The sequence below is a fragment of the Bombus huntii genome, chromosome 2 (assembly GCF_024542735.1).
Source record: "Bombus huntii isolate Logan2020A chromosome 2, iyBomHunt1.1, whole genome shotgun sequence".
Classification (NCBI taxonomy): Eukaryota; Metazoa; Arthropoda; class Insecta; order Hymenoptera; family Apidae; genus Bombus; species Bombus huntii.
This window is the reverse complement of record NC_066239.1, coordinates 11,313,744-11,338,654: the sequence shown is the minus strand read 5'-3', so window position 1 is coordinate 11,338,654 and position 24,911 is coordinate 11,313,744. Positions and strand designations below refer to the sequence as shown.

General features: G+C 39.0%; 2 protein-coding genes across 4 annotated transcripts in view; one reads left to right on the top strand and one right to left on the bottom strand.

The window, feature by feature from the left end:
* LOC126875770 (ankyrin repeat and SAM domain-containing protein 1A-like) overlaps nt 1-24,911 on the bottom strand; it is an 83,548-nt gene that overhangs the window by 47,009 nt on the left and 11,628 nt on the right. For all 3 annotated transcript variants that reach the window (XR_007693658.1, XM_050638655.1, XM_050638645.1), the window contains 9 exons: nt 23,879-23,959; nt 23,253-23,409; nt 22,197-22,342; nt 21,776-21,898; nt 13,814-14,040; nt 12,885-13,101; nt 8,785-9,061; nt 6,205-6,888; nt 608-782 (listed from right to left, as the gene is read on the bottom strand). Coding sequence is in view for 2 of the 3 variants with exons in the window: in XM_050638655.1 (XP_050494612.1) it covers nt 608-782; nt 6,205-6,888; nt 8,785-9,061; nt 12,885-13,101; nt 13,814-14,040; nt 21,776-21,898; nt 22,197-22,342; nt 23,253-23,409; nt 23,879-23,959 (2,087 nt within the window). In the remaining variant the exon portion in view is untranslated. The remainder of the gene's footprint in view (nt 1-607; nt 783-6,204; nt 6,889-8,784; nt 9,062-12,884; nt 13,102-13,813; nt 14,041-21,775; nt 21,899-22,196; nt 22,343-23,252; nt 23,410-23,878; nt 23,960-24,911) is intronic.
* Nucleotides 20,086-21,858, top strand: LOC126875909 (uncharacterized). The gene is made up of 3 exons (XM_050638795.1): nt 20,086-20,284; nt 20,361-20,508; nt 21,723-21,858. Exons 1-3 carry the CDS (start codon nt 20,192-20,194, stop codon nt 21,812-21,814), a joined length of 333 nt encoding a protein of 110 aa, XP_050494752.1. The 5' UTR covers nt 20,086-20,191; the 3' UTR covers nt 21,815-21,858.

The window sequence follows — 24,911 nt, the reverse complement described above, 5'->3', positions numbered from 1 at the left end:
ATCCTTTAACTCTTACGTAGACGATCAAAATACTGTGATTAATCAACTTAAAACTTTCCCATAAATTTCGACATTTTTGCATAGAAATAACCAAAGAATGGAGATATGCAGCATTTTATAATACCTTTGCTGGAAGGTAGAAAGTTATTGAAATAATAAAATAGAGAAGTATATCCAAGTAACCGAAGATTGCCCATACTACGGTTGAACATTTTGCACTGAAAAACTGACTGTATAATGTAATTTCAAATTTTTCGTAAGTCCGTGTACAACGCTAAAAGAATTGGATATAAAAGATCAGCTTGTTTATGGAGGATTAATTATTGAATTATTCTGCAGGAGAGCCAATGAGCTACTAACTTTCGTAAATCGAAATACGCATTTCGATGGTTTTTGTGTTTATATATTTATATGTATGTATATATTTATATATTGGTTAGTGATATTTCACTAGTTTCCCCCGGGGATGACGATTGCCGGAATGGCGATCATCGTCAGGCAGACGGTCAAAATAAGAAGAAACAAAGACGTAACACAACGATTATGCATGTACACGTGGGCAGAAAGAAGCGTCATGCGGTGCAGCCAAGCGTGCGATGCTGTTTACCTGCGAACGGCACATCCCCGAAGTATTCCTCGACATTGTCCGTCGACATGCTCTTGTCGGACAGAGAAACGCTCGATAACGATCCGCTGCTAGCGTCCAGGGAGCCGCCGGCCGGAAACTGCAATAAATCCTCGTCGGTTTCCGTTTCCATGTCGCGGGACCGCCGTTTGTATACCTGCCAACAAATAACACCCAGGTATATGCATTTTTCATTGCTGTTTTTCCTTCTTTTTTCTTCAAAGATGACTCTTGATGAAATCCATTACGGACACATTTTAATCGATGGCCGGATTTTATTGGGTGTCCGATATTAATATTTTTACAACTTCTGAGTTTAGTAGTTTATCCAATTTCTTTTGGTTTTAGAATGTGGACAATCATATTTGATGGATAAAATAGTCTACGGATGTTTATTATTATGCAATTAGGAATTGATATTGTATTAAGAGATCGAAATACGTCGTTTTATTATTTATAGCTTCTTGTTACTTTTGGAGCAAATGTTACATTTATTATAAGATTACAAGATCGTTGATGTTCCATTCTTCCGCATTTTGTAATTTAATAATTTAAATAATAAAGTAAGCGGAAATCTAAAACTATAACGTAAGAAAAATACTTTGAGCAAATGAATAATCACTTCTCATTAAGATTTCAGTTTTTAAAAAAAACAGTTTAGTTCTAACCAAATAATTCTGACAAACTGGTTTATCCAAGTAGTTTAATTTCTTCTTTTTTTTTTTGTTTAATATTTACATAAAAGCGTTGAATAGGGAAATTGCTCCATACAATTGAAATTTAATAATATATACACCGAAAGTTAACTATTTATGGTAAAAACGTGATTGTCAAATATTTAGATTATATTTAGTTTTTCCAATTTTTCCGCCTATTTCCAAGCACGCCCGCTTTTTTACTAGTAATACAGACTTGAATTACTAAAAAAAAAAAAAAGGATTAGAAATGACATTTCGTGCGGTAACGTTTACGAGCAGGTGCCCAGATTCATCTCTGAGCGTTGCACACGCGTCGAAAACATGCTGGTGCAGACCAAATAAAAAACGATTCCAATCCGATAGAAATCTATTGGGACGGATCACTTGATACGATTATACACAATAAACGTTATAAAATATGAATCGGGTAAATAAATCTCGCCAGGGATGTATTTGTATCCATAAAGCTTCGACCCGTAATTTAAACCATTGCCACACGTGCACGGTTATTAAAATTTCGATTTACCGAATCAAAAATATATCGTCGTCATTTGCCCCGAATTAACGCTCTGAATAAATGTTGAATGTTATAACAATAATAAAAGTCATCGAGTTCGTGTAAATATGTCGTCCAATTTTATAACTTTCAAATTAGTGGGGAACTTGGTCCAGCGAAAACTGTTGAAATAAAACTGTATTACAAAATATACACATAAAAAAACTCTGTTTTTACATCTTCAATGAAGCGTTTCTTTCCCTTTTTGGAAAAACTGAAATATCAACTAAAAATACTAATCATCGTTTACATATTACAAAGAGTGCTTAAGATGGTCGTGTTGAATACAATATTGAGATTTATTAATTAAACGATTGATAATTGATTGTTCAAATACCTTTTGATTGCGATAAATACTTTGTATCCTCTACGTCCACCCTCAAATTTGTTTCAATCTTTAAATATCGTAATCATGTCTGTTATATTTCATAAATAATAATAATAAATGTAATACAAATAATACAGACGTAAGATATTTTTACAGCAACCAAACGTGCAAATACTGCCACGATATACTGTAAATACAGATGTAAATACAAACTCTTGAGAGAAATCGTTTTACCATGAAGAAGGTGCACGTATCGCGAGCAGTTCATCCATAAAGAAACTCAAAGGTGGTAAGCGCGAACGAGATAAGATTCCCTCGCGTCATGGATCGCCGTTTTAACGCAATTAAAATTTGACGCCAGCAGAGACGACAGACGGTCAGACAGACAGACAGGCAAGCAGACAGACACGGGCGGTCGCATCTCGCGGTGTACGCATGGTATACATGCGGAAAGCGTCGCTACAAATTCGTAGATTTCTCGTCGTCGTCATGACGCAAGGAGAGAACGAGCGTTCGCGAGGAGAAGTCAGACAGGCATAGAAGCTGAGGGCTTCATTATTCAAAGGGTGTCGGCGTCTTGCATTCTGCCGCTCTGCTGGATCCGCGGAAGTTGACGGGTGTGAAGCAACCATCCGTGAGCAGTTCCTCCACCTCCTTCTCTTCCTTCGCCAAGCTTCAGGCGCGCCGCCACACGCTTCCTCTTTTCCATGATTCCTCCTCGACTCGATATGCCATTGATTCACACCGAAAAGATCGCTGACATTCGTTCCTGAACAACTTTGACGTAGCCCATATATTTTACGTTCTTTTTATCTCTTCTATCTTTTATTTAGTTAAATTCCGGTGTAGGCAATTTTAATCTTCGAATCGTTGACATTCGTTCGTGAACAAGTCCAACGAAGTCCGACTTTATATATTCCTTTTATTTCTTATTTATTTCATATTTTTATTTTAAAGGTTTATTTCGATGTACGATTTTAACAAATCGTTGAGATTTTCGTTTGCGAACGACTTTGACGCGACCCATTTTTTTACACACTTTTTCTCTTTTTTAGAGGTGTTATTTATAGGAAATGTTAACTCTTAAAACACTGGTATGTTCGTTTGTGGACGACCTTCACGTGGTCGATATTTTATTGTACTTTCATTTTATTCACCTTTATTTATTCATTTTAAAGATGTTTTATCATAAGGAACCTTTAAATCGTCGATATAATGTATTTTCCCTTATTGGAAAAGAGAAGATCCGATACATAAAGTGAGTAAAAATTTGATCTTCGAGTGACCAATTTCTTTCGCCATGGATTGATCATTAAAGGAATACGAAACCGAGTAAACATTACATGCACTAGACAGTTTCTGTTTCCTGTATAACCAAGGTACCTTTACCACTATACCGCTCGAGGAGACGAGTAAATTGTGCCGAAACATCGGCTGTGTCTCGTCCGGGTTGATGAGATTTACGAGCGTCAATCGAAATCGAGGTTGACTCGTTATCGCCAGTCGCGACTCCGTGACTTGCCAATTACCGTCCCGCTAGATTGCCAGATCTATACACATACAGACATCTCGTTCAACGAAATTGCACATTGTAACTTCGTTTCCCCGTTTCGCATGTAACCTAATCCAAGCCCCTAACCCCTTTTCTTATATTTAGTTCTACAAATGGATCTACAAATAAATTCTCCAACAAAGTCTTTATTTTCTCACGTTTTATACATATCTACAAAAAAAAAAATATTTTTTTATAACGTAAATGTATCTTAACAAATCATAAAATTATCTAGAATAATTTCTCTTAAAAAGAGAGAGAGTGCTAAAAAATATCCCATTTTCCTTTTACCAAATTGATCCTGGTAATACTTAACTCTTGATTAATATTGTTATATAATAGATGATCACTCGTTTGACTTAGGTCATCTAATTTTACAATCTATAAGATTGATTTATACCTATTTCATATATAAATATAGCACTAAACCATAGAAAAAATGCAAATTGACACGTAGTACTCTAAACATAGGTAATTTACTAAAACTGCAAATCGCTTATAGCTTAATAATACCAGTTGAAGTTTAAATACTTATTCCTCTTCCTTTATTTATATTAATACCTTTATACGCACCAGAGCAACTTGTAATCCTAAACTCGAGTCTAACTTTTACAATAAACTCTTAAACAATTCAACAGAACCTTAACAAACTTACGTATCTTAAATATACCTACGCTTGTCGATATAACTGATTACTTATCCAAATGTTCCTCGAATCGATCCACGGAAAGAACCAGGCGTCTGTACACACACGACAGAGAGGAGAAAATCTGGTAAAAACCATACGCGACATCGTATCCGTGAAGATCCTGAAGCACTAACTACTCGATATCCTTGAAGCGGAGGTAACCGTACATGCCGGCAGCCAAAGCGTCTTGCCTTCATCCGGCTCCTTTCGCTGAAGGATATATTCACTGTACGATATTTCGTGAAGCATGTATAACCGCTGAAAGACACGGATTGCGAACGCACATAGCAGTCAGCGGAAAGGAACTAGCGAGAAAGGACAGGCGTTGGGGTAGCGAGAGCGAATTGGAGTGGGTGCTGAAGAAGGATGCAAGGAACACATAGTTGGTAGACGGTATGGGAAGAGAGGACGCGTGTGCTACACAGAAAATACGATGGTTCGAATCACGAGATGGCGCACCTGTAGAGGGTACGAGATAGATGAGAAACGAGGGAGAAATAGAGGCACACGGTGGATGTTGTGTGGATATCCATTCGCGGCGGATGGGAAGCGAACGTAGTCAGTCTCACAGCAGAACGATCACAGGATGACGCGGCAAACGGCGAGAAACGAGCGATACAGGCAGCATAGAGCGACAGAGAAGTCGGCCTCCTTGCAAATCGCATCACAGATCAAACACGGCTTGTATATTAAACGTAACCTGCTATAAAGCGTCCTGCCAACTGCTTATCTACTGTCCACGTTCCAGGACCGTCTCTTGATCTTAAGAACACTTACTGAGCGGTATTTTTCATGATATCCTTCCAACAATTGACACGATGCAATCGCTGTGACATCGTTATTCGTCTGTCTCGATGAATGATAAATGATTTTAAATATGCTACCGTTTACGAGACCAGCATTGCGGACCAGTACTTTCGCGACCAGATACGTTGGCTACGTTTGACATCCCGACATGTGTTACAAGGTACATACACGCGCCAGTCCTTAGTCGCAGCCAAGGATGCAAGATTGAACGCCCGCGAACGCACGCTCCAGTGGAGATCGTGTGGCGAATCGCGAAGACGTTTGTACCGCGTCAGCCGCTTAAGATCTACTGGGAGACTGCGATTTGCATGCGATTCCAGAGATAAATGTATCGCTGTTGAGGCAAAGGCTTGGCAGATAACGTGGGTTTTTGAGATGTTATGGATCGATAATTCTAGGAATGTTTCGTGAGAGTTGGCGTGATCGAAATGGTTTGATAAATGTAATAACGTAGATACGCGAATTCTGCATCTTTTACGGGTTTTTACATTGGACGTTAGATTAGCTTTGGTAAGGCTAATGTTTGATATTAATCTTGACATTGTGTTTATGAGAACCTTTAGGCTATGAACGATGTTTGCTAATTTGCTAATGGCAAAAGTTACTTACCAAGAATTCCACCTCACCAAAAATTCGCACGTCACACAAATACTGCACAGAGCTAGAAAGAAGCGCCTTCGAAGGAAAGTGGATCTAATCGGTTATTTCCGATAGATCCAACACAATCGTAAACTTTTAGCCAAGAACGTCGCATCTACAAATGAGACCTCATCGTGTGACAGTGAACAAGGAAAGAGAGTATTCTCTTCGCTTCTTTTTGACTCTGCAGTACATAAACATAAGCGACAAACCGACCAAAGCCTCCAAATGAGAAGCTTGAAAGTTAAACCAACAGAAGCAAACCACCCAAAATCACCCACCAATAAGTCTACGAAATAAGTCCAACTCACCTGACTCAAAGGACGAATCCTTTCGTGAATCGACTTCTCAGCCTGCATTGCAGAAGGTGGCGGATGATCAGGCGTCGGTGGCTGAACATAGTGCGTTGGACTGGTGGGCAGCATCATTTGTACTCGTTTCAGGCGCTTGTCAGTTGCTTCGCGACCTTCTGGCGTAGAATGCTCGTCGATAGCGTCGCGCTTGTCGTCCAGAAGACTCTCCTGGGAAGACTTGAGCGTGAGGAACGCGTTCGACACGAACATCGGTTCTTGGACGAACGAATCGGTCTCGCTGCACGGCGATTTGTCTGCGCAAGGACTACTCTCCGGTTCATAATTCTCGAACGCGTGTCTACGTAATTTTCGTCGAGGGTTCAACGTCTTGATCGGTCTGTTCTCGTAGATGGAAGTTATGGCAACCGGTTCTACGTTAGTTTCGCGTCTTTCTTCGCCATCCGGCACGCGAGACTTCATTTCCACGTATTGGTCCACGCTTCTGGTCACGTGACGCAATTGTTCACGGCGTTTTTGTAACTGCTCCAAGTCGATATGGCTGCGGGCGCCGCTGCGCGCCATGAATAAATACTCGTAGTTGCTCGGGCCCAGAGAACAGTCCGCTGATAAAGACATCTGGGTCTGCAAGTGCGTCGGTGAGACGGAGAGATTGCGTCTGGGTGGCTTTTTCGGTGGAGTTGGCTGGAATAAGATACATTGCTACTAATTTTACGCTTGAGGACCTGTTAATATATTTCGCGCTGAGAAAATAGATTTTTCAGGAAATTTTGAACGAAAGTTGGAAAATTGTAGTAGAACGAGACAAATGTAAAATTCTGCATATTTCAGTCTTGTTGTGTCTAATTGCCTGTTTAAATAACGTTTATAAAAATATGTATTGGAGAATTTGATGAATTAGAGAACAGTCAGGGGATGCAGACAGCATGAATCAGACGATGTTATGGAGAAATAGTAATTATCGTATGTGGAGAATAAATAATCAGTTAGATAGATTAAATACAAGTTTGATATATTCCAAAACAACGAAATATTAAAGTAGCTCTAAAAGAATAGTTTTTGACCGCAATTTAGATATAGTAGCTACTTAAATCTTAACTGATAATATTGATAACTATATCTTAGTTAAATATAAAATATTGGCACTTAGACAACAACTGACGCAAAATACGGAAATAAAGAATACAGTATCAATTAAGAATTGGGATTAACAACAATGAAAATGGAGCCTTCTCCATCTATAAAAACAGTTCAATGTTAATGAAGTTCGATTAATAACAATCGTTCGCATATCTTTCGAAAGTAATATTCGATCGGCATTTTTTTTCACGAAGTAACCTCGTTCGAAGGAAAAATGTGTAGCCAGCGTCAAGCTGTCATGCCGGGCCAATTAACTTGCGATCAATTTGTCCACGTTAACGAACTGTAAGACGCAGAGATGATTCATTGCCGGTTCTTCGCTCAGTAAAAAAAGCTTCAATCTCGAACAAGTGGGAAAAAAATAGGGAAGAAGGATGCTTGAGAAAAAAACAATTCACTGTACAAATTGAGATTCTGCTAACAACATTGAAATTAACAATCGACCGGTATTTAAAGAAAGGAAAGGAAAACAAGAAAATGTCAATATGAAGCTTATAAAAATTCCAAATACGATACAATTTCATAATACGACATGGCAATGTAAGCATAAGAAATTGATACTGATTTACATAATTTTTAAATCTGCGTAAGTTACGTAATACCATTACGTATAGTACAACAACAATTTTATTATAAAATTATTTATACAGGATATAATGAAAATAAGCGACTTTGGTATCGTGTTCTACTAAAGATAAGTTCATTTCTCCTTCTCCAAACAATTATTCTTTTTTTAATTAGAAATAAGTAATTGTAGTATTTGAGATAGAATAATAGCGTATATTATGATAAATTAATCTCTGCCTGAAAGTTCGATAGGCAAAGAATTCTCATATTTATTCTTATGAAGCTTATATCTCTAAACTGACAAGTTCTTTCCCTTTTCAAATAAAATACTGACCCTTGACTATCATGTAACACAAAAATCAGAAAACCAACGGAAATAGACTTATCTTATTTTTGCTCCTGTAATCTTCAGACGTGATCGCTACTCTTACGAAATTCCAATGCAAACAACAAAATTTCTTATATCTGAGGAAGAATCTCTTTCTTAAATATATGTTACAGTTTTTCTTAAACCATTTAGAATCTTCTAGGTTGTTTAACAAAGATTAAGATTTGCACATAAAAATTAAAGAACCACATCAAAGTTAAAAACAAAATACAATACCAAAGTTCAATATCACCTATTTTGTTTACATCTTGTATATATATATATATATATATATTATCAAGAATACCAATAATATCACCAAAAATGAAAGTAAAAATGTTATTAAATACTTCGTACATTTCATCAACAAAGACACAATACGTCGGATCAGTTACTAGAATGAAAGATTTCGCTTCGAACGAGTATACTTTTTGCGACATAGTACAACTCTTCACCGAGTCATAGACGAGATGTCGAGACGAAAAGGGGAATCGGGGTATTCTTACCGAGACTTTACTGTTGGAGGCGGGGCTGTGAAGAGAACTGGACAAGGGTGCCATTGGCAAGTAAATCCCGGCAGCGCTGGAATCGTTGGGCAAACAACGCCGGTCCCGTGGGCTCGGTCCACCGACGCTCGAGGACGAGGAAACGCTCAATTGATCCGACTCCCTGCCACCCCCGTATCCCGTGGGTAATGTCAAGGACAGATCCTCCGACACGAAGCTACCCTCCATTGTTCCACGAGGTACCGGTGGCGTTTGGTACAATCCGTTGTCGGAACCCCTGCGCAACCAAACTCAACGTCTCAGCGGGACCAACTCACCATTAACTTGGAATTGCTAATGGTTTACTTCATCGAACAAATTCACTTTTTGTTTTTTAATTTGTTTCGTTCTTTGTTTGTTCGTTCGTGTATGATGACAAAGTAAATTAGGATAAATATCATGCAGTAGCGCTTTGGACGATTGACACTGTAATATATTATGGATTTAAAGGACTGTTCTTTGGATTATGAAATATTTGACGATGAAGATTTTGTTTAATTTCTCGATGATAGAAGATGATTCTTATGATTCTTGTTGTATGGTGCAGTTTGATTAGATACAATTGAAAACAATATTATTTATATATTAATTCGTTTGGAAATTATTCTACTCTTTAGAGATTTACGCGTGAACATGTTTTTATCGATGCGTTGAACTTTATATTTAATATGAAATTCAAACATTAAACTAAATTAATTATATTTAAAATCAAACAGCAAATAATCCAGAAAATACACATAACGCTATAAAATTACGAAAAACCCATCACCATGAGATCAATTTCCAAGCAAACATACAATAAGTTTATCACTCTCCACAACAACTTTTCCAAGATTTTCCAATTCCAATTTTCCCTATACTTTGCCTATTTACGCGTCACGAATATCCAATATGAATTACAAAAACGCAACAGGTTGCAGCGTCGTAAAATTCACCGCAGTGTATCTTCGACAGACAATCGAATAGAGAATCGATTTCAGTGCAGGAGAATCGAAAGCGCTAGCATTGTGCTGGAGAACGTTTGCATGTCATTACCGTGTGATGTCGCGCTGTGCTAATGGTATTCTGTCGGTGATAGTGTTTTGTGGTTTGTCGTCGGGAGTTTGATCGGAACTTTCGAGAGTATTTATCGAGTTCAGAGTGTCGGACATGGACATAAAGACGCTGTCGAAGACGGAACTGGGGTCGGAGTCCTCTGTCTGCTGGAGGGTCCTCCATACTCCGTTCACAGGTCCCCCATATTCCTCGTTTTCACTGAAATTTCGCAATCCATCCGGTATCGTAAGATTTGAACGCGGTTTACAACGACTCCACTATCGTAGCATACTGAAAAGCGAAGCAGTGCAGCCGGCGTTCCACCGATCAAGCGAATACAGCGCAGAACAGCCATTTTACAAATACGTCGCTTTCGAATTTTTATTCTTTCGAATTGCACATTATTAGTTTTATCGTTGTATATTTCTTTACTTGAAGATTGTAATTAAGTACGAGAAGTTTTTGATTGTTTTTATCTTTTCAAATTTAATATTACGATTGAATGTTAGTACGTACATTAAAGATAACTTGATGGGCTAGCTGAGATAATTGTAAAATATTGCTGTATCAAATGGTTAATATATCGTTATTTAAATAGTTCATATGTTTCAAATAGCTAAATCAATAATATGTTTGTTGCATACAACGATTCAATTAATTCTTTATTATGTTCTGAAGAAGGTGTACCACACGTTTGAAGGTTTTAATTGTGATTCGAGTTTTTCGGTTGAGTTCAATGGATGTTTAACGAAAGAAAGGCTCGGATCTACTTGCACCATTCATAAATCGCTAATAACGCCAAACATTTCCATCAATGACATTTGTCTTCCTAATTAACATCTTTTTAAAAATACGTCTTCGATACGAATACGACACGCCTCTTTTTCTCCATCTTCAGTTTTCTCAAAGAAACTATGCTATCGAAGAATCGCCCAGAAAACCTTCGTTACGGCGATCTTCCACAATTAAGCGTACTAGACGCGAAGAGGCGCGGATACAATGGCCAGTGCTCGTTCATTGGTCAAACTAACGAATGGCACACGACTCCGAGTATCATCATCTCTCCTCTCGACAATGCGTAAGTTGAAGCGGAGACGTCCGCGGGCGAGTGTCGACTTTTTAATGAGGCCACGTAGGCGAGGTCGGAGGCGAGCAGAGAAACGAGTAAGAGAGAAGCAGGAGGACCACACCGGTGTGGCGCGCCGCTAGGCAGAACAGGGGAACAGAGGAGTGGAAGCAAGCGAAGCCAGAGGTGAATGAAGAGCCGGCGAACCGCGGTTGGAGGCCATGCTCATAGGACGAGGGAGAGAGCAATGGTTATTAGTTTTATGCTGAGACGGGCTAACATTTACATTGTTTAACGTGATGGATTCATCTCGAGGCGGCCGAGCCACGGCTGCCGACGTCAAACATTGACGGTGGAGGTGCGGAAAGCTCTGGTACCGCTCGTTTTCCCCTTGCTCCTCTTCTCGTCTTTCGTTTCTCCACTCGCCGTCTCCCTTTTTCCCTCTGACAGTTTCTCGGTCGACCTCGGTCCTCTTTCTCTGCCTAGTCAGGCCAACCGCGTTTAGCAGCTGCCAGTAGCACCAACAGAGAGAGGAGAGAGAGAAAGAGAGAGAGAGAGAGCAGAAGAGAAAGAAAGTGGGAACGAGAGTACCAATGGGGTATACGGCGGGGGTGACCCAGGGGTGAACGAGGCGGTCGGACTCACCATCGCCTGCCTACATCAGGAAAATTAAACCAAGCCAAGCGGTGCTTAACGCGCTGGGGCTACACGCGGCCGCGCCACCTCCTCCAACCTCTTCTCCTCCACCTCTACTTTCAGCTTCCCTTTTCGGTCCGAGAACCTTTCCTCCTCTGCTCTCCTACCCCATCCAACGTCCTCTCTTCCTGACCACCCTCACAACCTAACCCTCTCCTTCCTTTCTCGTATGCCTGTGCTCCGTGCAACCAGCATCGGTACTAAAACGATACCAGCGACGCTGTTAACCATCATCCGAGCACTCGCTGCTCGCCACTCGTTCATTCACTCCGTGTGCCCAGGTCCACGTCTATGCTTTTGTTTACACGACATCTCCTATATTAAAGCAGCCACGGCTATGCGCCCATCTATACTAAATATCTGCCCTTTTTAGAAAATATTACCGGGGCCTCTCCGCTCTTATCCGATGCACCGACGCGATATTCTTTTCTCTCTCCCCGACCAAGATGACGCCGGATGAACACAAATACTCGGGGAACAGGTAGAGCTCAGTAGAATTGTTCTTTTCCTCCGGGTTTTTTTCTTTTTTTTTTCTGTTTGTTTGTTGGGTTGTTTCTTTTCTTTTCTAGGCTGTTTTTCCTCTCTGGAAGAGGAGATCGTTGCATGGAACGCAAAATGCGAATAGCGTGTACCGATGCGTTCTTGTCGGAGATGGCGATGGCTCGTCACGATCGAACAAGCCGGTGTTTCGCATCAGTGGAACGGAGCTTGGTTGGTTATTGTTAGTCATCTCTTTTTGTCGGAATGAATATTCGCGAGATAAGTTGCGTTTGTTTGTCGTTTTCTTGTTGTAGTTATCTTAAAAATGATAATTTTACGAGCAAGTCTATCGTTGAGTCAAGTGAAGTTGTTCAGTGAAATTCTCGACGTTTTCCTATAGTTCTTATTCGTTTGAAATTGAAACAATTATAAAGTACAATAAAGCATAAAATATTCTATCTAACGATCTGATATAATATAAATCTTGAAAATTACGATATTATCAAGTCTTCTTTAAATCTCCTTATGCACATCTCAATTTCTTCTCTTTACATTCTCCGAACCCGAGAATCGTTTAAATGCCCTTAACTATAAATCAACACGACGACTCGTTCCATTGGCAATGCTTATCGTAGCTTGAAGCGCAGAGCGCAGTAACGCATAACATGTAGAGTCACAAGAAAGTTTTACGATCGTAAAAGGGTCAGGAAAAAAAATGAAACATCGAAAGCGACGACAGGCGCGAACCAGTGTGAAAATAGGGGAAAAAAGATTGGATACTCACAAAGACATAACGGAAGTACCGGAAACGCGGCGATCGTCGTCTCGAGGCTTATGATAGAACTGCCATTGAGTGGGCGATGTCCCTTCCGCCGGAGAAAGATCATCCCCTGGGCGAACGTTTTCGTAAGGGCTACCCAATGAATCGTTTCCCTGGACCGGAATGGGTGGCAAGTTCTCGCTGTCTGCGTCGCTTTCCACACCAGAGGAAGACCTGTGCCCTGTTCCCAAAGTTTCATCAGTGAATTTCATTCATTTTACAGTACGCTTTAGTTAAAACTTTATGAGTTACAGAAACAATTTACTAATGAGTCAAAGTGACCCAACTAATCTTTGTTATACGCTAACAAATAATTTTCGTATAATATCTAATTTTACATTATAAAATAGCCAACAGTCCTTATATCAAATTGACAAATATGTATCTAATACGGACCACTTGAATCATTTCGTCCAATTCATCGTAATTTGTCCAACCTATATTCGCATCCTTTTACGTCGCCAATATTTACAATACAATTTCGCTATCAATACGCAATTAAGAACCATCGCTTTAATCATTAACCAAACACAACGCGAATTACCGCTTAACAAACAATCGTCGATCAACGATACAAAATCAAACTGGAATCGCGGATATTGCAAACAGAACAATATCAAACTTTCATCAGAGGATCATCGTTAACAAGATTTAACGTGCTATCGCGTTAAATCTTGTCACGCGAAGTTCGATCATGCAAATATTTTGAAAATCGACGGGAACAGGCTTATCGGAGCCAGTTTATCGCTGCCTACTTGTAAGCAATGATTGACAACGGCAAGAAAAAGCGCTTTTTTTCTCCCGAGACATGTCTCGTTAATTGCACAGCTCGTTTACTCGGGATGTCGCGTCGAGGCGGGAGAAAAAAAACCAGCGTCACAGCGGATACGCACTTTTTATCACCGCGGTGATGTCCTGAGTGACGTGTGGTGGGAACTGTCCCAGAAGATCGAGCACCGTGTTCTGTCGCGAGTCCCGGATGCCCAGGTCTACACCTCGGTCCAGGAGCGCTCGCACGACTTCCATTTTGCCGCACAGCGCCGCCTCGTGCATCGCGGTCCCAGCGGACGTCCTCGTGTTTACGTCCACGCCTGCTGCCAGCAACACTTCCACCACAGCTCTAAAACCAACATTTAGGTACTTTTCTTTTATTTCTAGGCTCAATTACAGTCTGTTTTTGTAAAACAATCAAATTGGTAGATGACTGTTTTCTTGGAATAAAATATGAAAAAAATGATCAAAGTTTGTGAGCATTGTAAATAAATGTAATTGTATAACATGATATAAGACTGGATATAACGTATTTATATCCCCTCCATAAGTCACGAGATATTTAAATAAATGATAAAATAATACTGTGCATCACTAATTTGCATCAACCCTTGGAAGACTTAATTGAATTAATCTATTTCTATTTCGATGTTCGTTTCCATCGAATGAATCAATACGTGTACCACAAATGTGACATTTACTTTCATATAAATGAATCGACTCTATCTTATTTCAACAAATTCTCCAGAAATATTATCGATCTCTTCATCCATTAATCATACACGAGCCAATGGCACGCTCCTCCATAAACGTCATTCCGTTAGTAGCTTAAACCTTTCACGCAGAACCTCCCCTAAAATTAACAAACCAAATTAGTAGAAGCTATCCTCGAATTCCCTTTAGCAGCGAATATATCATCGGCCGTTGAAATTTGCTGAAGCGGAACCGGATGGAAACCGGTGATCGAGGAGCGGTTCTCGAGGGCAGAGAGAGGATCCGTGGCTCCGCGGATCACCGGTGTCAGCTGAAAGTGGCCCGCTTGCACGCATTTCCCATTTCGACGCGATACCAGCAGCAGCGTGTAGCACGAAACCCAGATTTCGTTTTGTATCTGTCGGCTGGTGTGCACCGACTGCAGTGACCGCAGCCATCCGTCGCATATAGGATTCGTGGCTGGGAATCGGATTCACGTGCACCTATGTTGTTATTACCGTGCCATAGGGGTATTTGTATACTGGCTTACCAAGAGCACCGATATTGAATCCGATAATAGACATTACTCCCAGCCCCCGGAATCCATCCCTCGTCCCTTCCACACCGAAAACCTCCCCCTGGTTGTGTTTCTCTTTCGCCTACACACGTCCTCTCCCTTTTGGTCCCGCTATGGGCTCTGGCTCTGTCTATCGCCGCCCACGCATCCAACAGATCCACCAAATATCGCGGCGGGGCGCGTGAAACGCGTGCGTGAACGCAATCATCGCAGTGTGCATCGAGTACACAAGCGAATCCTGGCCTACGTTCCGACGTGACCGGCTAGCTACGTGTGTACACTTTGGTCTTGCGCGCGTACACAACGCCGGGAACGAGCGTACACGATCGAGTTCCGCACATCGGGATACCGTAGTTTCGCGCCTGTCCAAACAGTCAAAATGCCGGTACACACACCCGAAGACCCGGTATGCTGTTTGACCGTGGAGATTGTTCACCGGAGACCAGCCAGATTTTCCAACCTAATCAGCGCGACGAGATCCGATCGAATCGCGTGAAACTTTATTCGGGGTACTGACACGGGAACGTGGCTGTAGAGCTAGCTGGTTCTTCTCAGTCAGATGGATTTCGTTTGAGCGATGAATTTGGTATTTGGGGTTAACTACTATTGTAGATTAGGTAGTTTTTAGACTTTAATTCGATAAATAGAGTGTTCTCGCAAGTTAATATTCTTGGTATTTTATGTAGGTGATAGAATGAAGGGGAAGAATAAGAAATAAAGCGACAAAGTGGTTGAAAAGAAAAAGTACAATATTATATTACATATAATATAATAAAGTACGATACTTCGATATCACTTGGAAATTGAAAGAATATTTTATGTCGCGTAGCGTAGGATAACAGATCCATTCGTCCGTTAATGGGACTTGCAGCAACTAACTCGACCAGTCATTGTAGACATCGATTAATAACTAATAACGGTGTCGCAGGTTACTTAAATTCAAGCAACTTGACCAATCTGCACGAGACTTAGCAACATTGTCATAAAATGACTTTTCAACTAAAATACTTTTATTTAAATTATGTATAGCAAAATTATTTTTTCTTTTTTTTTTTTTAATATTTAGCATGGAAAATTAAAACAAATGAAATATTATTTTCGCTGGTATGATAAATTTACACTCAGCTTCTCTTACATACAGGGTGCATAATTGTGTATGAATAAATATTCAAAACGTGGATATCAAAAGCGGGAAAAGAAACATTTATCTAATGGTAGCCAGGGCGACGTCACGTCTACCTAGTGACAGCTGATGACCGCTCGCGCCAGCGAAGTCACGCATACGTGACAACGTTAAAATGTTAAATAGTGGAATATACTTGAACACGGTGTCTCGTTGACACACGATCGCGGCACTTGGAGTGCGTGAATAGTCGCGTGAACACCACGCGTGTACGTACACACGAACACTCGTTGTGAAACTGTACAGCGCGTGCGACTCGCGAGCGCGTGCCACGCGCGCTGTATACACTATGGTGTATTTATCACGCGGCTGTATTCCACTATGGCAAGTGCGATCAGAAACAGAATATCAAGGGACGTGTGAACAACGAATATTGCTTGGTTTTGACAAACTGTTTACGTGAATGAGATTTCGTAGGGAAACTTTCGAAACAAAGTAAAATAGACGATAGAAAGAAGATGTTGGAATTTTCAAGATATATCGTGTTCATTTCTTCCTATTATTTTTTATTTTTGAGAAATATGCGTCATACGGTTTCAATAATTGGTAGCATGCTAGTATATGGTATCGATTATCTTTTTAAGTTTTGAAGAAGAAAATCAATACAGTTATAACTTTAGTTACAAATTAATATATTCTTCCTTCTATTAATGTTAAAATTAATGGAATTCCAATAGCCTTATGACGCAGTCAACAGAAGTTTATCGATTGCAGTGTTCCAAACAAAAATTCCTATTATTCCATAGTTACGAAGGAGATCAACATTTCGTATAAACTGATCATTTCATGTAAAATATAAGCTGATCATTTAACATATATTTTATAGTTCGTTCATCTGACGTATTTAATCAGAAACGATATCACTGTAGCTGGCAATATTCTGTGAACATGTTAAAGTAATTATATAATAACATGTTGTACAAAAAGTTAAATTTCCACAAACAACCTCGTTATAAGTCTATAAAATTTCTCATAACTTTGACTAATCTGATAAGTAATTCTATCGTTAAGTCCAAGTGATTTCACTAATTTAAATAAGACCTTAAAATTAATATACAGAATAATATATATCTTTAGAAACCTGTCACGTGCTTTCCATGAAAATAAGGCCAATAAAGTTCGTCTAACGAATCATTCGATATATACATATTTCGGTTTCGATATCGCGGAATCTGCATGGACAACAGGAGTCGAGAATGGCCAGAGGGGCACAGATTGAGCGGTTTCCACCAGAGAATGAGGGAAAGGGTAGAAAAGAGGAGGATGGCGCATCGCTAGCGACGGAAAATGCATTCATCGGACTGTGTATCGCGACGCGATCGCATTATAAGCGGCTAGCGCCAGTTAAAGCGATTACCGGCAGCAAGGCTGCATAGAAAAACCGACGTTATACCCGATTACAATATGACTGCCGTTTCGCGGCGATTCACGATTGGCGAACGAACGATTTTCGATCGAGCCACGCGTGCACCCGTACCCAGCCGTTCCATCCTACGCTCGTCCAACAACGTCGATTATTTTAAAGGCTTACCAGCCGGATTATGGACGTGACGCCGCTATGTTAAATGAGAATGAATTGGCCGAGCAAAGCGTTAAATACCATTCCCTTCCCCGCTCTTGCAGTCCTCTGTTTCCCGATGCTGGAAACGAACGACGCAACAATGGTTCTTTGGGTGTTTGAGGGGGTTGAAGACGTAGGTGTATTTTGAAACGATTTAAAGAAATTGTAGAGAGAAGTCGTGTTGATTGTAAGAGGTTTCGCTGTGACTGCTTTAAGCCGGTGATACATATTGAGAAGTAAAACTCTAGAAAGTAAAATTGTGGATGAAGGATGGAAGGGGGTAGAAAGGTGTTTCAACTTTCTAGTTCAATATGAAATAAACCAGATGATTAAATAATTAGAAATGAAGTGACTCGTGTCAAGATACGTGTAAAATATGATACATAATTTCTGAAATACACAGTATTATTTAAGAACTATAATATTATTCTTCGCTTCAAATCAAAAACCTTTTTACCCCAAATGCATCTGAACGCAATATTAAAAATACGTAAATATTCAGAGAAATATGTAAAAAAAAAATAACGTTCACACTTCAATTTTTTTGTAATTTTTTACCGATTACTACCATGTCAATTTTACACAAATATTTCCCTTGATACCTCCACCAAACGTTATTTACAACTGCTTGGATATTTTAAATCAACGAACGGTTCGCCGACAGACTGGAAATAATAAACCAGGTGCATCGCATCCAGCTCTTCGAAATATAACGCGGAATATAACAAGAAAAAAAAAACTATATATATTTATATATATATACTATAAATGAATGTATATGGTTAAACACGTGCAAATAGCCAGAATTCGAAGAATTGTTTCGAGCCTGTGCCGAAATTCATTTTCGTTATTTAATTGTACAGCATCGGTGTAACCGATTATCCGGTTAATCTTGCATCATCCGATTGAACGATTCGATTAATCAAATAACGAAGGCTCGTGCTTACAATATCGTTTATTTAACTCAACATTTTTGCCGTGCGAAGCAACAATCACCAATTATTTGTGTAAATGCTAGTAAATCGATCGGACGTTGGCACGGGAAGCTCTCTCGTCGAATATTTCGGCCACTATTTTTCTTTATAGCGGCCGCCATTGTACGCCATTGCGAAATATAACGCGAATCCTCCGGTCTCGTTCGCGGAACCACGTTTCACCGTCACACGCCATCCCCTATCGCTTATTTTTGACATCCCTCTCTCTTTCTCTCGCTCCAATAAATCGCTCGCTGTCACACAATTTACGGTTTCGAAATTCACGCTTTGTCAAAAATACCTGTCCCATGTGTACCCTTTCGAAATTTGCTCTGGAAATGCCAACACATGGGACTGCAAAGTGAAAGAGAGAGACAGTAGTATTTATGGAAAATTGGTCGTATAAGGGAATATTTGATATTGTTTTCTTTCCTTTTTTCCTATCTCACGTGCAGTAAAATTGAAACACAATTTTTTCGTTTTTAATATCGCTCTGAATATACGCGTCTATTCGTTTTTCTTTTTTTTGTATATAACAAATACGTTTAATTCTTTGCGAATCGAGTCGAATATATTTTACCTCGATTAATTTGTATTATTAAAAGCGAATAATAATTTGTTTATTATATTGTTTAATCATTTGCTTTTCTTATTGTTATAATCAATGACCTATTTGTATTAACATCACAATTGACCCATGTTATATCAGAAACAGATACCAATTTGTTTATCATATTGCCCGATAATTTGTTTCTCATATTATGTTTATGTATAATGTTTTTCCACAGTCCACGTATAATAATTTTCCAACCCATGCAAAAAAGCATCACTATATTACTCGCACATATAATTTTAACGCCCAGACTCGTAATAACAAATCCTACTATATCACACTCAAACGATTTTATCACCTAAACTTATACATTCTTGTAAATTTCACATTACTCCTATATACTATATTACGCCTAAAAAGTGATCAAAACATCTAAATTTCCACTTACATACTAAATCACGCACCAATTACTATCCATCAACGTTCTCTCTCATTGTTCATCGTGCGAGCGCTATGAAGCCACGATATATCCCTTCAAAAGGGAACAACGCGTGAGTGTTGGTGCGGTTATCGAAGCGTCAGAACACCTTGGCGCATAAAGGGGCATTAAACATACCGCGATCGAGTCGGTCCGGAGGGGGAGAGGCGAGCAATCGCGGTTCAGCCGCGCAAACGTCGAACGATCTAGGTCGATACGTTTCGAAGGTAATGATTAATACGATCCTCGTAATCGAGAGGGCGGTCAGCAACGCTCACGGACAGGCAGAGTGCTATCGGTCTCCGCGAATGTATTCGATCGGAGATTCGCTCGAACGAGGAACGAGAGACCGATCGGTAGGGTGGTAATATAGGACGTGTGTAACCAGGAGAGGGTTGCGACGGATCATGGCAGTTGGAGGACGTACATACATATCGTATTCGACGGGATTACGCAACGCGGTGCTCTCTGATTGGCTCTAATGGGCAACGCTGCAAATGGCTCGACATCGTTATGGTTAGCTGAAACGAGTCCATTGTTGTTCCTAGATACAATGCAAGGGCTACATTACTCGGTAATTAGCGCGAACGATTTCAGGGGAAAAGCGTTCTCGCGAATGGAATTCTAGAAGGTGGAACGTTACGTTTCAGAGTTGGAAGAAGCGGCGTGATCATACTAGGAGGAAGTCTTTAGTCGATTTCTTCTCCGCTAATGTTGCACTTTTACAAGTTTTGTTGGTTATTTTGAGCCTTTTTTTAGTTCTTGGAGTTGAGAGATGCATTGGTTCGTTCTTCATTGGTGAGTACATTTCGAGAAATATTATAAAAATTGTTTGAAGAATATAAAAATTCGTAAATAGAGAATTTCGTAAGGAACATGAGTGATTATAATATTATGGATCGATTTGTATGAAAACTTCCGATTAAGAACTGTGTTTCGTTCATATCGAGTAGTTTGGGTCGATACTTAATGACCTGCGAAATATTTGATAACTGTTTTAGATAAATTGATCATATAATAGGAGCGATGACATATTCGCAATTACCAGATACGTGTTCCAATTTCAGATATGTCCATTGTTTCCATCAAAATAAACTTAATTTATTGGAGATACTCTAACAAGATTAATCACAGACAACTAGTTACGACCAATTTATACGATATTATCTAGAACATACAATCAGTATTTTCTAAAAATAATGACTTTGATATTAATAAACTATAAAACTAATAAAAAATAATAATTAATTGACGATAATAGTCGTCTATCCCAAGGTATACACACAGTGGTTAAAAAGTTCATGATGTTTTGTCGCTCATATAGTATTGTCTAAAGTAGAAACGTGTACGAACGATTACAACTGAGAGTTCTTTCTTTGGATGTCATACATCAGGCGCAAATTAATCGTGCGATGCGTGTACGCGTTCAGAAACTGAACATGTGCACGAGGTCCGGCAGGGTTCCACGAATCATGAATAATCTAGTAACGATCCTGATCTGCAATGCAATATAAAATAGATTTCATGGACAGCGGCTGTCCACGCTTGCACTCACGCTTGCTACCCTCGCATGTTGATCAAACGTCGTGCGACGATCATCGACTCAGCTTGATTAAATAAAGAGAGCATGTTACTTTTGAACGATTCTGTTTAGTTATTGGATGAGTTACCATTCACAGGTCAACTTGAGACTGGCAACATCAAATAGAATTTTAGCTGATGTTTTTATAAAATAAACGCAACAATTCCAATGATGAGATATAGTGTGAAGTTTTTAATAGGAATAAATACCTATATTGAATTTTTCTTCCTTTTTTAATAATTTATACTTTTCTATATATTATGTATATTTTCTATACGCATATGTATTCTACGTACATATTCTTTTCTTTCAATTATTCTATTCCATATACGTTATTTATGTTTCGTATTATTACACTGCTCAAAACTATTAGGGAATCATTATAAAGAAATTGAATTGGAATTTATTTATGAAAATTATGTAATTTCAGCAAATATCATGACTATAGGAAACATAAAAAGATACATGTTCACAAAGACTCACCTATGGCCATTTCGCGAGGCTAGATGCAGCGGGGTGTGAGGAAAAATCACCGATGAGGAAGAATTCCGAAGGGGCACGATCAGCTCTGGATACGTACTAACGAGCAATTGCACGGTTTCCAATCTATAAAAGATAATTAATTTTACAGAAGAAGCACAAAGCCAATTAGCAGCGTCATCGATTATTCATTCGGGACGATCGATAATATGCGAGCAGTTTCTGAAAACCAGTTCCAAAACTGCTCGATTTTGAAGCGAACTACCATTTGATAGAGTCAAAATTACAAAGCAACTTCTAACATAGACAAAAATACAAAATAAGTGGAAAGAATACATGGAAATAAAAATAAAGGGAACAAAAATATGTGCAAATAAAAGAAGAGAAGGGGAAAAAGGAGGAAAAAATCGTACGTGCAATTTACCTGCCATATTGCGCGGCGAGATCCAGCGCGGATTCTCCCCGGCTGTTGCGGATGCTGGGGTCGCATCCGTATTGCAACAGCTGTGCCACCACTTCCGTGTGCCCATACTGTGCAGCACAGTGCAACGCCGTCTCGTTGTCCTTCGTCTGCGATCATACAAAGCCGGTATTTCGAGTTAACGGATACACTTTGTTTCGATTGCTGGCATTAGAGCGTTCCAACTCAAAACAGCACGGTTACGTGAAATTACTGACGAACAGAAGGAAAGGTAGATCTATTTGTATTGGAACGAGCGATCAGATTTTTATCGGACAAAACGAAGCTTCACACAGATATTAGATTGCATACGATTTCGTGATCGGTATGAATGGAATTAATATGCTATTAGAAATTTATTATTTCGGAAAGTACAAGAATCTGTTTGATACGTTTAAAAAGCGTTTTTTGAAATAAATAGCGAAACAGTAGTAAAATATCAGTGTAATAAGAAAGAAATTATATTTCTGGTAAAATGGGGAAATAAATTCCCTGCAATTCTCAGATACAGTAAAGTAAACAAGTAACTGAGACCATGTGGGTGAATTTAAAGCATGATGTATGTAAATTCAAACTATAATTTCGTTATACTGCGAAGAAATGGTTAATCAAAATTACTTTATAAAACACACGAACAAGTGATTTTTGCTACAAAATTTTTCAGTATATTCAAATAAAAGAAAATTTCGTTTCGCAGAACTAACGTCAAAGGCTTATTCAAGGAATTCAAAATGTCTCGGGAACGCACAGAATTTCTGCGCTATTCACTGAACAACGAACGAAAATTAATTTCTAAAAGAAACTACATAAATTCCGCAGTTGAATACTTCAATAAAAGAGACATAAAATTCCATCCTCTTCCGTGATCGATATAACATAAACCAATAATTTACCTATATCATATATTATAATAATACCATAGTATTATAATTCATACGAAATAAGATATCGTAGCATGATTGCCGAATGAAATTAGATAAAAAAAATTAAAAGAAATAGCAGAAGAATAAATTTACTGACCGTAAGATTTACTTTAGGTACCGAGGGTCCTTGGGTAAGAATTAACCGCACGATTTCAGCGTCGCCCGCCCAAGCTGCCAAATGAAGCGGCGAAGAGCCTTTAGCGTCGACGACGTTAGTGGAAGCCTCATATTGGAGCAATAATTTTACCACCTCCCTAAAGATAAAAGCGTTTCCCCGAATTATCGTTAGAATGTATGTGATATCGATTAATTGCCGATCGAAAGGAGTATTAATTAGAAACACGAGCTAACACAACATATAAGTATGTATATAATTATATACGTATGTGTAAATTATACCCGTATATTATCAGTCAAAAGTTTGGAATCATGTATAATAAGTTCCAGAAACTCAAAAAATGTTTTAAATGTTATCTTACAATTCTTCTATTTTGGAAAATAATTTGGTAAAAACTGTTATTAAGCAAAAGATATTACGTATTAATATTTTGTAAAATTACTTTTGAATTGATAATGAAATTAGTAGATGATTCAATGTAGACACAATTGGAGAAGTTACTTCAAATTTTTAGTCGATATTGTATGTCGATGGAATTTTCATGAAATTAATTTTAATTTTAATTTTGCCAAATCAAATTTTTTTGAAACATTATTGAAACATACTTGTGTCCGTTCAAAGCTGCATGGTGAAGAGCAGAATATCCACTGGCGTCTTGCACGTTAGCCCCCGGACCCCGTCGTAAACTGTAAATAAATGAAACAGTTTTGTTATGAAACGTAGTAATTTCTTTGCTTTACGCAACGTAACAGTTTATAATGATTTCGAATTGACATATATAAATTAGAAAAACATTGACGTTGAATAATTTGATATTATTATCAACGTTATTAATAATATGTTCTTATCGACTCACAGGAAGTTGTGACAGATACGTAATGATTCATTATTAAAAGATTATACAGTCATCCAGATTATTGTCATTCAAAGACTGTGTTCATATTTGATTCCTATTATTCATATGTCAGTACTAAAACTAAAGATTATTTCTAGATTTCATGGAAAAGTAAATGTCTCCTCATATAAAATTTTGATCTAAAAAATAAATGTGCCTCAAAATCCATCAACCACACACCGCGCACTAGACTTCTTGTTGAAGCTAACTTAAGTATCTCAAAACTTTTCGGACACCTATTATCACAAAAGATTGTCACAATAACAACATAAACACCATAATTTATCATTCTATTCCTTAAAACTCGTCGTCGATAGTTCACCAGTTATCCTGAAAAGCAACTCGCGTGCTACCACATTATTCTAATTCTACCTCACAAATCCTCTCACAAGACATCACATTGCAAATACCAAAGTCTCAGTGAAATCTCTAAGTCCATCTAATCTCCAGCAGACTGACATAGGAACCAGGCTGACATCCAAGATCTAACCTAGAAACTCTTTTATCCCAGAATCCCCACCGAAATTTAACAACACTAACAACACTATACGAGCCTCTCGGGGGACGTTATCCGAAAACAAGTCTCGATATTGCGTTATTTGGCGCGACTGTTCGAAGCAACCCCGATTGTCAGGGTACGGTGGCAAGCGCCAGGATAACGATCATCGAGCAGCGGCCGGGACCCATTTCCGCAATTAGGAATTCATGTTTACTGCCGGTAACTAATACCCGGCGGCGATACG